The following is a 15,281-nucleotide window of genomic DNA, read 5'->3' on the forward strand; positions in this document are numbered from 1 at the left end:
AGATTACAGTTAATTAACACGTTCAGAATGACATTTAAAGCATAGTTTATAAGAAAAAATGAAAACAAGAAAATACTCGAACTAACAGTCGTAAAACACTAAAAACACAAAGGAATGTGAAACAACAGATAAAAACATATGAAAGAACCACAGTAATACAGATGTTAATTATTGTGCATTCTATTGTAGAAAGAATGCAGATGTCGAAAGTGGTCCATGATTATGTGTTATATGCAAGGTTGAAGTAGTGAGTTTTCATGCGAGATTTAAAAATGCTAATTGTTGGTGCTTGCCTCACTAGTAGTGGTAATGCATTCCACAGCTTGGGAGCACAGACAGAGAAAGCCCTTTCTCCACGGCTTTTCAGACGTGCGTTTGGAAGAGCTAGGAGGAGCTTATCCTCAGACCTGAGAGCACGAGGCGGATTGTAGTAATGGACGAGTTGACACAGATATGGAGGAGCTTGACTGTTCAGGGATTTATAAGTGAGCAGCATGATTTTGAAATTGATCCTGAGATGAACGGGCAACCAGTGGAGAGATTTTAGAATTGGTGTAATGTGCTGTCTTCTGTCAACTCCAGTCAGGAACCTAGCTGCTGAATTCTGATACACTTCTTGAGTATTCTTTCAAAATAAAAGGCCATTGTATGCAGTTTTCGGGAATCATCCCTGCCGCTAGAGGCGCTAGAAAGCGACAACGTTAGGTCTATTTTTTTTTGGCGCAAAGCGGAAACCGTCATTGTTTAGTTTAAGAAAATAAAGTTTAGCGCGACAGCGGAGCGTTTTCACAGGTTTCTGTCTTTAAACCTAACGATAAAACAAATATTTGTCCTATTTTTTACTTGAACCTACCATCTACGCAGCGGAAAACGGAGCTATTTTCTTTAAATGCGAAGAATGCGTGAGTGTTTGCTAATATTAGCAAACGCAGCTAGTTTAGCAGACTGACGTTATTTACTTAAAGTCCGGTTTCGTTTAACGGCTTGTTTCTGGGCAAAGCTCGGGTTTAAATGGATGAACACAAGGAGAACTTTCATGGAAAAGACATGAACGTGAAGATGTCTGACTCAAAAGAAGACGAACAGGTATGTGTGAGAGGGTTCGGGGCTTTTCGGTTTTAAATCTGGACTAGAACTCATATGTGACGCAGTTTTCATGGATTAAAATAACCTCAAACTGAATGTCAGTGTCCAGACACACCAGCTGTTTTGTTTATTCATTGGAAATACAGGCGAGTTTCCTGAGAAACGGCTGATGGTCAGGTGTTTATTCATAGTTTTTAGGAATATTTTTATACTAAATTAAATTAAAAATTCAGTTGAGAAAAGAGACAGGGTATCCGCGGGTCCTTAAAGAGCAAGTCACCCCCTACTAGAAACTTACTTCACTCCCTCTTCATGTTTGAAAAATGCAACAAACGCTGTTGCCTGGCAGACCGAGAGGGCGGAGCCGCTAACAAATACACACACACAGGCTCACAATGACATTGTGACATCATAATGTACCAGTTTACATCATAGCATACCTCTTAGCCTATAGCGGTGGTAGATTTAAATTCAAATACAGTGCAGAGTTTTTACCTGATGACAGTGCAACATTGACAGTTTTAGGCAGAATATTTAAATTTTAACTAAGATGCACTGAAGTGCCAAATTACTGACTACACGTGTCTACAGTACAATTAGAAACTCGTTTACATAGTTTATCAGCAAATAAAATGTTGATTTGGGGGTGACGTGCTCTTTAAAAAGTTTTAAATTTGCTTTTCCAAATTTAAGATCTTAAAAATCCTTAAAAATGACAAATAATTCCCAATAAGACCCAATAAACAAGATTCTTTTATTTCTATAAAATTTTCCTGATTTTGTAGCTAGTCTTCATCATTTTTGGTGTATGATGTTGGCGTAAGCGGAACCGTACACATTCAGTTGGTTGTGGAAGGGGACTATTTTTAGATGAGCACATTAGCTGGTTAAGCTAGTGGGAGCTTGCGCCATAGGGAAGAGCAAGTTTAATGGTAACTGGATGGCTAATCCCACGTTCGCGACGTGGTTAGCACCGGTTCCAGGCATTAGCTGGAAATTATAGCTTAAATTTAATTTAAAAAATAGCTTCAATTTGGTCAAAGTGGCCTTGAAAAAGGTCTTAAAAAGTCTTAAATTTGGCTTCCTTAAACCTGCAGATACCCTGAGAGACCAAATTTAGTCTTTGAAGTAAACGTAAATAATTTTAAAATGTATAAACTCTTCACATTTTGAACTGCTTGTCGAACAAAACAAGTAGTTTAAATTTTCATCTTTTGTAATGGTTTAAATCCATTTTTATTTGTCCACCAGAAAACAAACTTTATATTTAATAAGATTATTTTTTGCTCTTTAAAAGGTCCTATTTGGTATATTTCCATGTAGCATGTAGTACTTGGCAGATTTAAAGCTGGATTAGGAATAGGCAAACCCGTTCAGATTTCCTTAAACTGTGACGTTTCCCTCACTCCACAATGTAAAAGCAGAAGGGAGAATTTTATTTTTATTTTCACAGCAACTAATTGAACCAATGTAGGAAAAAGAGCTAATTCAGGGAAAGAAAATGAAACCATAAAAATATAATGAATAATTAAAGGGGCATTATGGAACTTGTGACAGCCAAAACATGTATAGAAATAATAAATGTCTTCTTCATACATTCTCCTGCAATGCCCTGGTCCTGTAGAATGAGCCCTGGCATTTTTACTGTGATTGCCTGTTTTTCTGTAAAATCACAGAAAAAGAGAGATGCTCGGGTCGAGCAGGCTGCTTCATGCGCGTTCACGCTCAGGCATCGCCCGTAGCATTTGCTATCCGTAGCTTTAGCAGCAGAGAGAGAGGCAGAGCCACTTTGTCGCTGTTCCTAACGCCTAGTGACAAAGCTAGCTACATTTCTGAGGACCCTTAGCTACTTTCTGTAGAACTTTCTTCTAGATATTTCCTGCTAATTAGCAACAAAATAGCCATTTTCACTCCGAACCGTTCTTTGGTTTGACGTTGTTTCAGCTGTCATCAAGGATATAAATGTTACAGATACAAAGTACATCACTGGCGCTTTAGCTCACCTAGTAAGACGTCGGACACCCATGCAGAAGTCTTGGGTGCGATTCTGGATGTGAACATAGTTTATTTAGAGTTTCTTTTTTACATGAATGGTATATTTTTTACAGTAAGATGTTCAAATTTTTATTTGAGACTCGCCGAACGGCATTGAATTCACGGATAAAAAAGATGTGGGTTCAACTTTCATTTTGGAACAATTTTTCAAGCAAGGGAAGGGAATGATCTGAGCATGCAGGAGGACTGACCCATCATAAACCTTTGTCGGCTGTGCTGAAGAGAAAGCTACAGAACCACATTATTTAATTAATTAGCTGCGTGTTCTCCTGTCCACACACACACTCACACGGGACTGTCTCAGCTGTTATTTCCGTTAAGGAGTGTGCACGTACAGCATGCGCGCCTCGTGCACTAGCCTACTATTGAAGCTGCCGTTACACTTTTGGCCTGAGGGGGCAATCACGAGCATAAAAATTCAAAACTCCGTAAAGTCCCTTTAATATGCTGTCAACCAGTTTCAGGAACAAAAGTTTAACAGATTTGTTCAGTGGTTTCGAGCTGATGTGAGCTAACTTTAGGCCTTGAATTTGTTCAGAAACGATGAGCTGCTATAAAGAAATGATTGAATATTTAGAAGCTTATCTGTAGAAAGATGAGCACAATGCTTCATGTGCTGTATTTAACTTGTGGTGTTACGTCCCTGTGTGACTCAGAATGAGCTTATTTCCTCCCCAGGCTAAGCCGTGCAGCAGAATATGTCCCGAGGACAACACAGCCCCTCAGACGTCCCTGTCTCAGTCAAACAAAGACTTCAGTCATCCGGTTTACAAAGAGATCGCTCTGGCCAATGGACACATCAACCGCATGTCCAAGGAGGAGCTGAGGATCAAATTATCGGAGCTGAAACTTGACACGAGGTGAGACGGTGCTCGGACAGAAGGAAAGTCAAACCTAAGCTGTGAGTCTGAAAGTTTAAATGCACGTTTTCTGTTTGTGTGTGAAGAGGAGTGAAGGATGTGATGAAGAAGAGGCTGAAGAATCACTACAAGAAGCAGAAGCTGATGCAGTCTGCAGAAGAGGGGGGGCCCACTGACACCTACTACGATTACATCTGTGTGGTTGACTTTGAGGCGACGTGTGAGGAGGACAATCCCCCAGACTTCCTTCATGAGATCATCGAGTTCCCCATGGTCCTCATCAACACGCACACATTACAGATTGTGAGTTTATCTCACGATTTAACCAGTTCTTTGGTCGTTTAAAGAGATGTTTTCAGGTTTGATGATGATGTCTGTGCAGGTGGACACCTTTCAGGAATACGTGAAGCCAGAGCTGAACCCACAGCTTTCTGACTTCTGTGTGAAACTAACAGGAATCTCACAGGTGAAAGCAGGTCAGCTGCTTCCTTCCATAGCAAAGCTGCTTCGAGGGGTGACAAGTTTCATTTGTCTTGTAGGAAATGGTGGATAGAGCAGATCCCTTTCCAGAAGTCCTCCGGCGAGTCGTGGCCTGGCTGCAGAAGAGGGAGCTTGGAACAAAAGCCAAATACGCCTTTCTGACCGACGGGTGTGCAGTTGCTCCACTCGTGCTGCCACGTGTCTCAGGATTTGTCCCGTTCATCTGTTATCTCCTTTCCTGTTTGCAGAGCGTGGGACATGAGCAAGTTCCTCAACATCCAGTGTCAGATCAGCCGGATCAAATATCCACCGTTTGCAAAGAAGTGGATAAACGTCAGGAAATCGTATTGCAACTTTTACAAGGTATGTTTCACAGTTTCACATCTACATATAGATATAATTTCCTGGTCAGAGTGTCAGAAACATGACTGAAAAGGATGATTGACATTTCTGTTAGAGGTGTGAATCTTCACTTGTCTCCCGATTCGATTATTGGGTCAACGATTCAATTCGATTCGATATCCCGATGCATCACGATTATTTCATATTGATTTGTCTTCATGTAACAAAGTAAAGCATCTGTTTCCTCGTTCAACACCACGCCTCAGGCTGAGAAAAACACGCTTTACAAAAACTCACGAAATCTAAAAAGGTACTGAAAACCTACAGGACACATAGAGTCCATTATTTATGCCGCAGTTGAACGGTGTCAGAAATGACACCAAATGAAATGTTTGACTTAGTTTATTTTATTTGAACCCAGCGGTTCGTTTCTGAAATGTTGGAGAATGAATCAAGTTCTGTTTGATGCAGAAAATAATAAAACATAAAACAAATTCTACACTTCCAATGATATATAAGATGTGTGTTTTTTTCTTGCTGATAACACCAGCAGAAGGCTGTGGGCTGGATTAGGATTAAATTACCCAGCTGATGGATCTCCTTCACTAACCAGCTAACTACAAACCTTTCCACTGACCTGTCCTGTGGGACCCTCACCATGTAACCCTCATGTCCATGCTGTCTCTGGAGGAGCAGATAGGAGACAAGAACTTCAAATGAACCAAAGCTTCCTCCCAGTTTCTCTTTAAGCTGAATTTAACATCAGTTTATCATCATGACACAAAAGAATAAAGTGGAACAAGATCTTCTGTCTTCTATTTCTCTCTCCTTTTAACTTCTCCGTGTCCCTAAATAAATGAGACAGATGATGCAGCCGCCATCACTGACCCCGCCCCCTCCCCAAGACCGGATCTCCCGACACCACAACACTCAGTCTTACTGAGCGCTTCCAGGAGAAACAATAATTAAATAATGAAAATAATAACGCGTGTTGCCCTGCGATGGACTGGCTCTCTGTCCAAGGTGTACCCCGTCTGATTGCCCGTTGACCGCTGGAGATAGGCACCATCCGCCCGTGGACAAAGCGGGTTCAGACAGTGGATGTATGGATGGAAATAATAACGTGTGTTTGGAGCATCGGTTTGGAGGAACGTCCGATGTTTCTCTCTCTCTCTCTCTCTCTCTCTCTCTCTCTCTCTCTCTCTCTTCCCCCCCCCCCCCCCTCCTGCTCTCAGTCGCTGATTGAGCGAGCGGAGCGCGCTGCGTATCAACCCACTCAATTAACATGATTTACGGCCCAAATCCAGCAGAACCGGTCGGGCTGATTCGGGTCTCAGGTTACAACTCTAGCGCTCAGCCCTGCAGAACCACATTAAGGCAGAACCACTTGGTAAATGTGGAGGACGCTCACTCTGATCTGGACGCTGCGCTGGTGCCGCCGTTAAAAAACAAAACTACATTCCACTATAATCGATGATGGCGTTCTCTTCTACGATGCAGAACCGTTTATGTCCGCATCCCGATGCATCGATCATTTCATTATTTTCCTCAGCTTTAATTTCTGTTAGTTTTTCATCCAGATTTGATCACAGTTATCTAAATGATTACCTGATTAACTTGAATGTGGCGTGAATTTGACGCGGCCAACTGCAGACTGACCTGCAGCAGTCTGAGCAACATTGTGACTTCTCCAGGTTCCTCGAACGCAGACGAAGCTGAGCACCATGCTGGAGAACCTCGGGATGAAGTACGACGGCCGTCCTCACTGTGGCCTGGATGACTCGTGCAACATTGCCAGGATCGCTATACGCATGCTGCAGGACGGATGTCAGCTGCGCGTCAATGAGCGCATGCACGGCGGCCAGCTACACTCCATTCCCAGCTCAGCGCCGGTGGAAGGAGCTCCGCCCCCACGGACCCCCAGCAGCAGAGACTAGAGCCAGGAAAGCTGATCCTCCCTCCCGCTACAGAGGAAACCCGAGCTCAGAGCCGTAAGTGAGGGCTGTGTTAAGGATTCAGATTCTATAAAGTTTTGATTTCATTTCTGGAGGTTTCGCTCTGACTTGTGTTAATATCTGATGAGACTTTAGTGTCCTGGAGGAAACCCCCGCAGCCGTTGTTGAAATCCTGCCTGGTTGAAGTGCAGATGTTCTACAAATAAATGTCTCTCTCTTCCCCGCTAAAGGTTTTGTCCTTTAACTGCAAACACTTCTGATGAAAACCTTCACGGGTCAAACGCAACTCATGTTTTTGTTCTAATATCAACACAGAAATGACTTACTGTGTGACGTTAATCACAGCAGAGCCAAAAGCCACACATTTTCTGTTTTTTTGTTTTGTTTTGTTTTTTACAAGTTTTCATAAATACTGTAATTATTCAGAAGGTAACGGCTTGACAAACCTCATCAGCAGCTACTACAGAGTGTGTGTAAGTACTGATCCACTAAGACGGGTGTGGTAATGATTTTTTGATGTTTTTTACACGGTGGGTGATTTGTTTTTATAAGTATATTTTTTTAACACAAACAGTATTTTTTTCAGTAATTGTGCTAAAAGATACTTTCTAAAAATGGGTTAGGGACAGCCTTTAATGGGGCAGGGTACCTTCTGATTCTCCTTGATTGTATTTAATGGTTCCTGGTTTTGGTACCAGTATCTGAAAAATACTTTTTGCAGAACCTAAATGTTCAAGTCCCATTTGAAAATAAAAAAAGTAAATATGCTTTTTCTTTATTTAATGTATTCAAACAGTGAACTCCATCCATCCATTTTCAGCTGCTTATTCAGTCGGGTCGCGGGGGCAGCAGCCTAAGCCGCCCAGACTTCCCTCTCCTCAGCTACTTGGGCCAGCTCTTCTGGGGAATCCCAAGGCGTGTGCCGGGTCTTCCTTTGGGCCTCCTCCCAATTGGACGTGCCCGGAAAACATCACCAGGAGGCATCCTGACCACATGCCCGAGCAACCTCCACTGGCTCCTCTTGATGAGGATGAACAACAGATCTACTCTGAGCCCCTCCCGGATGACCGATCTTCTCACCCTATCTCTAAGGCTGAGCCCGGCCACCATGCGGAGGAAACTCATTTCGGCCGCTTGTATCCGCAATCTCGTTCTTTCAGTCACTACCCAAAGCTCATGACCATAGGTGAGGGTAGGAACGTAGAACGACCGGTAAATCGAGAGCTTTGCCTTCTGACTCAGCTCTCTCTTCACCACGACAGACCGGTACAACGCCCGCATCACTGCAGACAGTAAACTATAATTCAACAAATGTATATTTTTAGAGCAATGCATCAATGTTTAGCAGTTTGAAGTTTTTATATATATGTATATACATTTATGTATGTATATATTTATATATACATATGTATATATAAATATATGTATATATAATTACATATATATGTATATGTAAATATATATACATATATATATATACGTGTATATATGTATATACATATATTTATATACATGTATGTAAATATATGTATATACATATATATATACACTCAAAAATATAAACGCAACACCTTTGTTTCTGCTCCGATTTTTCATGAGATGGACTTAAAGATCTAAAATTCATTCCAGATACACAATATCACCATTTCTCTCAAACATTGTTCACAAATCAGTCTAAATGTGTGATAGTGAGCACTTCTGCTTTGCTGAGATAATCCATCCCACCTCACAGGTGTGCCACATCAAGATGCTGATCCGACATCATGAGTAGTGCACAGGTGTACCTTATACTGCCCACTCTCAGGGCAGATGGCAGACAGCGTGTGTGGCGTCGTGTGGGTGAGCGCTTTGCTGATGTCAATTGGGCCATTCCCATCTGTACCAGGTCGGCCCGGGCCGGGTAGCGCCAGTGGGCCCCAGCCTGGCCCGGTTGATTCCACACATCCTTGTCTTAAGCCCATGTGGGCTGATTCTACCCACCAATCAGAGGCTTGCTCTAATGGAAGGTGTGAATTTGCTGTCAGCAGTGGGTGTGTTGGCCCTGGTCGGCCTGAAGCAGACCCCCTCGAGAAGAGGGCTGAGAATGAGCCTTGGTTGGCCCAGAAAAATACCAGGCCACCCAGATATGTAAACAACCTACGCTACCCGGCCCGGGCCGACCCGGTACAGATGGGAATGGCCCAAATGTTGTGGATCGAGTGGCCCATGGTGGTGTGGGGGTTATGGTATGGGCAGGCATCTGTTATGGATGAAGAACGCAGGTGCATTTTATTGATGGCATTTTGAAAGCACAGAGATACAGTGATGAGATCCTGAGGCCCATTGTTGTGCCGTACATCCATGAACATCACCTCATGTTCCAGCAAGATAATGCACGGCCCCATGTAGCAAAGATCTGTACACAATTCTTGGAAGCTGAAAATGTCCCAGTTCTTGCATGGCCAGCATACTCACCGGACATGTCACCCGCTGAGCATGTTTGGGATGTACTTGACCGGAGTATACGACAGCGTGTACCAGTTTCCACTAATATCCAACAACTTCGCACAGCCATTGAAGAGGAGTGGACCAACATTCCACAGGCCACAATTGACAATCTGATAAACTCTATGCGAAGAAGATGTGTTGCACTGCATGAGGCAAATGGTGGTCACACCAGATACTGACCGGTTCCGAGTCCCCAGACCCCCAATAAAACAAACAACTGCACATTCCAGGGTGGCCTTTTATTGTGGGCAGTATAAGGTACACCTGTGCACTACTCATGTCAGATCAGCATCTTGATGTGGCACACCTGTGAGGTGGGATGGATTATCTCAGCAAAGCAGAAGTGCTCACTATCACACATTTAGACTGATTTGTGAACAATGTTTGAGAGAAATGGTGATATTGTATATCTGGAATGAATTTTAGATCTTTAAGTCCATCTCATGAAAAATCAGAGCAGAAACAAAGGTGTTACGTTTATATTTTTGTTGTGTGTGTGTGTGTGTGTTTGTGTTAAGTCTCTTGTAAACCCTGCAAATTGTTGCTCAAGACAACTTTGCAATAAATGATTGCCCACAAAAAGCCAAGCTGTAGAAAAGGTTTTGCAAAAGGACTTCTGCACGCAAAACCAATGTTTCCATCAACAGACACAAAAACGACGACTGAAACGCTTCAGTTTATATTTGTTATAGCTAAACTTTAATGTTTCAGTAATGAACACTTATCACTCATATGCAGTTAAAACGGTTTCAGTAACTTATGAAACTAACTCATTGAAATTTCTCCACACATTCTTGGTTTTGAGGTCACGCTGGCTTTTAGTGGTTTCCTTTGAGACACTTTAATGCTCTCTGGCAGCTTTTAACACTTTGGCACTGACAATCTCAAATAAATCACAGTGTTTGGTTTGATCAGCTACAAAAGGGCAGAGTCATCCGGTAGCAGAGACAACTTTATCGTTCCAGCTGGTGACGGTTTTAATTCTGACAGGAGATGTACTGGGTCACTTTTTGGCTCATCTCGTCCAGGATGCGGCGGGCAGTTTGTTCTAGCTCATCCAGCTCTGCAGCTTTGATCTCCAGGATGTGCTGATTGGCTTCATAAGAGTTCTCCAGCTCTGCAAACACACCAATAAATGTTAGCTGATGCTGATGTAAATGAAAGTTTTCTCTGAGAATGCAATGCTGATGATCCTAAAAGCCTCATGTAATACATCGGTCACTCTGAGTTTCACATACATGCTGAATGTGAAAATGTTCAACCCGCATCACCTGCGTTTGACACGTGGAGCCAGACGAGAAAAAGTTCGGGTTAGAAAAAGCCGGGTTCTCTACCTCACAGGGAAGATTTGCACTCATGGCTCCGCCCACCTTGATTTGGGACTGCAAAAGGCTGTACGGATCTTTGTAGCCAAGAGAGAAGCCGTTTCTCAATATGCATACTTTTCAAGACTTGTGTAATCACATCCTTGTGGAACGTCATCAATGATGGCCCAAGGACTGTTCCCATCCTAATTATGCATAACGGCAAGTTCGCTCAAAGTTCCCGGATGTGTTCTTGCTCCGCCCACTGTATCGAGGATGTGTTCTTGCTCCGCCCACTGTATCGAGGATGCATCAGTGCATCCTTCCGCAGACTTGGGACAGCAAAGTTTTCCCGTAATGCATTGCGTCGCAAACCGTTAAACTCCGAACATCAGAGGAGAAAGCTGATAACTGTAATGTTTACATTCGAAATATAAATAAAATAATTTAAGGTTATTGTAAATAATCCTGTGTAAACTGTAAATTTTGCTGTGTGTCTGGGTTTCACTCCTCATGATCCTTCAAAACGCTAATTAGCTAACCCACTGTCAAAATAAAAGCACCGTAGTGCTGTTCTGATGAAAAATAAACTAATTTTATTCATTAAAGAGTGAGAAATGATAGTATTTTAATAGTTTTCATCAAAAGTGGGCCAAGTATAATACAAATAATACGTTCTTGTTGTTATTTAGTTATTTAAAGAGCAAGTCACTCCAAATCACCATTTATTTGCTGATAAAACTATATAAATGAGTGTCCAATCGTGCTGTAGACAAATTGAGTCAATAATTCTGCACTTTACTGCATCTTAGTTAAAATTTTAATTTTCTGCCTAAAACTGCCAGCGATGCACCGTCGTCAGGCAAAAACTCAGCACTGCATTTGAATTTAAATCTGCCATCACTATTGGCTAAGAGGTACACTGTGATGTTAGATGGTACATTATGATGTCACAATGTCATGCGTGTGTATTTGTTAGCGGCTCCGCCCTCTCGGTCTGCTAGGCAACAACATTTGTTGCATTTTTCAAACAGGAAGTGGGAGTTGAGCAAGAATCTGGCAGGGGGTGACTTGCTCTTTAAGGAACAAACTAGACTTTTATGTTTATGTCAGGTGGTTTTTTTTTTAACTGTAGCAACAAGCAGCGCTTGTTTAAAGGACACAACTGAAAACGGTTCTGTTCCAAATGCCGTCCTCGGTGGAACGGACTTTCTGGTGTCCTTGCCAAGAACACACTTGTCTAGTACACAAGAGCGTACTAGCGTCCTTGAGTATTGAGAAACGGCCATTTGTCTTGGCTAGTGCAAGCTAACTATTAGCATTAGCTACTCCATGACAAGGTGGGACATGTTCAAGGTTTTGATAAAGAGATAAAACATCAGTGTTGGGGCCAGCCTTTTACCCAAAAGAGAAGGGCGAGCAGAGCTGTCGTGCTGTTAACCAATCAGGTGTGAGACGTTTGCACACCATGAATATTAATTAGTAAGTCTCGTAATCCAGTAACCTTCTGTCCCCTTCCCTCCAGCTGACTTCTACTTCCTCATACTGGAGCACCAGAGCTTTTGTTCCCCCACAGAACACAAATCACAAGGCATTCATTCAGACTAGAGACCACAGCAGGCTTATGGAGAACAGCAGGGGGCTCATTCATCAAGCGTGCTTACGCACAAAACGGGGTCGGAAAACTGCGTGAGCAACATTCCACGCAAACTTTGGGATTCATGAAAGAAAACTTAGCGGAAAATGTGCGCAACTTTAAGCTGACTAAGGACCTGGCTTACACACGTGTTGGACACGGAGAGCACCTGCTGCGCTGCTGCTGAGAAGATACAATTATGAAATCCTGCAGCATTTTCACTTGTACCGCTTCCTGTTCACACAGAACAAGACCCCCCATATGCACACGCGCGCGCACACACACACACACAGCCTGAAGCGCAGAATATCAGCAGGGGGACAGATTGAGACAGAATGTCATGCGTCTGTGACAGTGTGTGTCCTGTCACTGTGACCCGATTGATCATGGGCCCTGCCTACTTGTACAAGGGAGATCTCGGTTTGGATGACTGGTTAGCGTGCGTGACTTTCACCTGGGAGTCTGGGGATCAAATCCCGATTGGACCATTATTTTTTTATATCCGCCACAGATCTCTCTGAACAACTCACAACATTGACGGCTTCAGCAACGCTGTGCCACTCTGTGGATTTTCTCTTATTAGTTTTGCAATCCTTGAACCGTCACCTTATCGTGGTGGAGGAGTTTGAGTGCCCTAATGATCCTAGGAGCTATGTTGTCTGGGGCACTTAGTGCCCCTGGTAGGGTCTCCCATGACAAATTGGTCTTAGGTGAAGGGTGAGACAAAGAACGGTTCGAAGGATCTTTCATGGCGGTTAAAACGAAGAGTCGGAGTACCCGGCCCGGAGGGTTACCGGGGTCCCACCCTGGAGCCAGGCCTGGGGTTGGGGCCCGTGAGCGAGCGCCTGGTGGCCGGGCTTTCGCCCATGGGGCCCGGCCGGGCCCAGCCCGAACCGGATACATGGGCTCGTCCAACTGTGGACCCACCACCCGCAGGAGGAACATGAAGGGTCCGGTGCAATGCGAATCGGGTGGCAGACCAAGGCGGGAGCCTTGGCGGTCCAATCCCCGGACAAGAAAACTAGTTTTTGGGACATGGAACGTCACCTCGCTGGCGGGGAAGGAGCCGGAGCTTGTGGCAGAGGTTGAGCGGTACCGGCTAGATATAGTCGGACTCACCTCGACACATTGCATTGGCTCTGGAACCCGAGACCTGGAGAGGGGTTGGACACTCTACTTTGCTGGAGTTGCTCTGGGTGAGAGGCGGAGGGCTGGGGTTGGCTTTTTGTTAGCCCCGAGACTCTCTGCCTGTGTGTTGGGGTTTACCCCGGGGGACAAGAGGGTAGCTTCCTTGCGCCTTCGGGTCGGGGAACGGGTCCTGACTGTTGTTTGTGCTTATGGGCCAAATATCAGTTCAGAGTACCCACCCTTTTTGGAGTCCCTGGGACGAGTGCTAGATAGTGCTCCATCAGGGGACTCCATTGTCCTGCTGGGGGACTTCAATGCTCACGTGGGCAATGACAGCTTGACCTGGAGGGGTGTGATTGGGAGGAACGGCCCACCTAATCTGAACTCGAGCGGTGTTTTGTTATTGGACTTCTGTGCAAGCCGCAGTTTGGCCATAACGAACACCATGTTCGAACATAAGGATGCCCACCGGTACACTTGGTACCAGGGCAGCCTAGGTCACAGGTCGATGATAGATTTTGTAGTCGTATCATCTGACCTGCGGCCGTATGTTTTGGACACCCGAGTGAAGAGAGGGGCGTAGCTGTCAACTGATCACCACCTGGTGGTGAGTTGGATCAGATGGCAAGGGAACATGCCGCGTAGACCTGGCAGACCCAAACGCATAGTGAGGGTCTGCTGGGAACGCCTGGCAGAAGAACCTGTCAAGACGGTCTTCAACTCCCACCTCCGGCAGAGCTTTGACCACGTCCCGAGAGCAGTGGGGGACATTGAGTCCGAGTGGGCCTTGTTCCACTCTGCGATTGTCGAGGCGGCTGTTGTTAGCTGTGGTCGTAAGGTGGCCGGTGCCAGTCGTGGTGGCAACCCCCGTACCCGCTGGTGGACACCAGAGGTTCGGGGAGCCGTCAGGCTGAAGAAGGAGGCCTACAGGGCGTGGCTGGTCTGTGGGTCTCCGGAGGCAGCAGACAGGTACCGGATAGCCAAGCGGGGTGCAGCAGTGGCAGTTGCCGAGGCAAAATCTCGGGCGTGGGAGGAGTTTGGTGAGGCCATGGAGAAAGACTATCGATCGGCTCCAAAGAGGTTCTGGCAAACTGTCCGGCGCCTCAGGAGAGGAAGGCAGCAACTCGCTCACACTGTTTACAGTGGGGATGGGGAGCTGCTGACGTCAACTGAGGCTATAGTCGGACGGTGGAAGGAATACTTTGAGGAGCTCCTCAATCCCACCAATGCGCATTCCGAGGAGGAACCAGAGCTGGGAGGCCTGGGGATGGACTGTCCGATCTCGGGGGCAGAAGTTGCTGAGGTAGTCAAACAACTACACAGCGGCGGAGCCCCGGGGGCGGATGAGGTTCGTCCTGGGTATCTCAAGGCTATGGATGTTGTAGGGCTGTCATGGTTGACACGTCTCTACAACATTGCGTGGTCATCGGGGGCAGTTCCTAGGGAGTGGCAGACCGGGGTGGTGGTCCCCATCTTTAAGAAGGGTGACCTGAGGGTGTGTTCCAACTATAGGGGGATCACACTCCTCAGCCTCCCTGGAAAGGTCTACGCCAAGGTACTGGAGAGGAGGGTCCGATCGATAGTTGAATCTCAGATAGAGGAGGAGCAATGTGGTTTTCGTCCTGGCCGTGGAACTGTGGACCAGCTCTATACCCTTGCAAGGGTGATGGAGGGGGCATGGGAGTTTGCCCAACCAATCCACATGTGCTTTGTGGATTTGGAGAAGGCTTATGACCGTGTCCCCAGGGGCACCCTGTGGGGGACGCTCCAGGAGTATGGGGTGGGTGGCTTTCTGTTAAGGGCCATTCAGTCCCTTTACCAGAGGAGCGTGAGTTTGGTCCGCATAGCCGGTAGTAAGTCGGACCTGTTCCCAGTGAGGGTTGGACTCCGCCAGGGCTGCCCTTTGTCACCGGTTCTGTTCATCACTTTTATGGACAGAATTTCTAGA

At 45.3% G+C, this 15,281-nt stretch overlaps 2 protein-coding genes across 2 annotated transcripts in view; one reads left to right on the forward strand and one right to left on the reverse strand.

Annotated features, from left to right (window-relative positions):
* Positions 1 to 243: 243 nt before the first annotated feature.
* eri1 (exoribonuclease 1) lies at positions 244 to 7,007 on the forward strand. Its single transcript, XM_015962345.3, has 7 exons — positions 244 to 1,086; positions 3,820 to 4,001; positions 4,088 to 4,304; positions 4,384 to 4,467; positions 4,541 to 4,650; positions 4,730 to 4,844; positions 6,518 to 7,007. The coding sequence occupies exons 1-7, from the start codon at positions 1,012 to 1,014 to the stop codon at positions 6,758 to 6,760; spliced, it is 1,026 nt and encodes a 341-aa protein (XP_015817831.1). The 5' UTR covers positions 244 to 1,011; the 3' UTR covers positions 6,761 to 7,007.
* A 2,934-nt stretch (positions 7,008 to 9,941) lies between these two features.
* lamb1b (laminin, beta 1b) overlaps positions 9,942 to 15,281 on the reverse strand; it is a 39,236-nt gene continuing 33,896 nt past the window's right edge. The window contains exon 33 of the mRNA XM_015962333.3: positions 9,942 to 10,382. Within this exon, the coding sequence (XP_015817819.3) occupies positions 10,243 to 10,382 (140 nt within the window). The 3' untranslated portion in view covers positions 9,942 to 10,242. The remainder of the gene's footprint in view (positions 10,383 to 15,281) is intronic.

Source organism: Nothobranchius furzeri, chromosome 1 (genome assembly GCF_043380555.1).
Source record: "Nothobranchius furzeri strain GRZ-AD chromosome 1, NfurGRZ-RIMD1, whole genome shotgun sequence".
NCBI lineage: Eukaryota > Metazoa > Chordata > Actinopteri > Cyprinodontiformes > Nothobranchiidae > Nothobranchius > Nothobranchius furzeri.

Coding starts and splice junctions, on each gene's coding strand:
- eri1 (XM_015962345.3), top strand. CDS start 1,012: ATGGATGAACACAAGGAGAACTTTCATGGAAAAGACATGAACGTGAAG. Junction 4,305..4,383: donor ACACGCACACATTACAGATT/GTGAGTTTATCT, acceptor ATGTCTGTGCAG/GTGGACACCTTTCAGGAATA. Junction 4,468..4,540: donor AACTAACAGGAATCTCACAG/GTGAAAGCAGGT, acceptor TTTGTCTTGTAG/GAAATGGTGGATAGAGCAGA.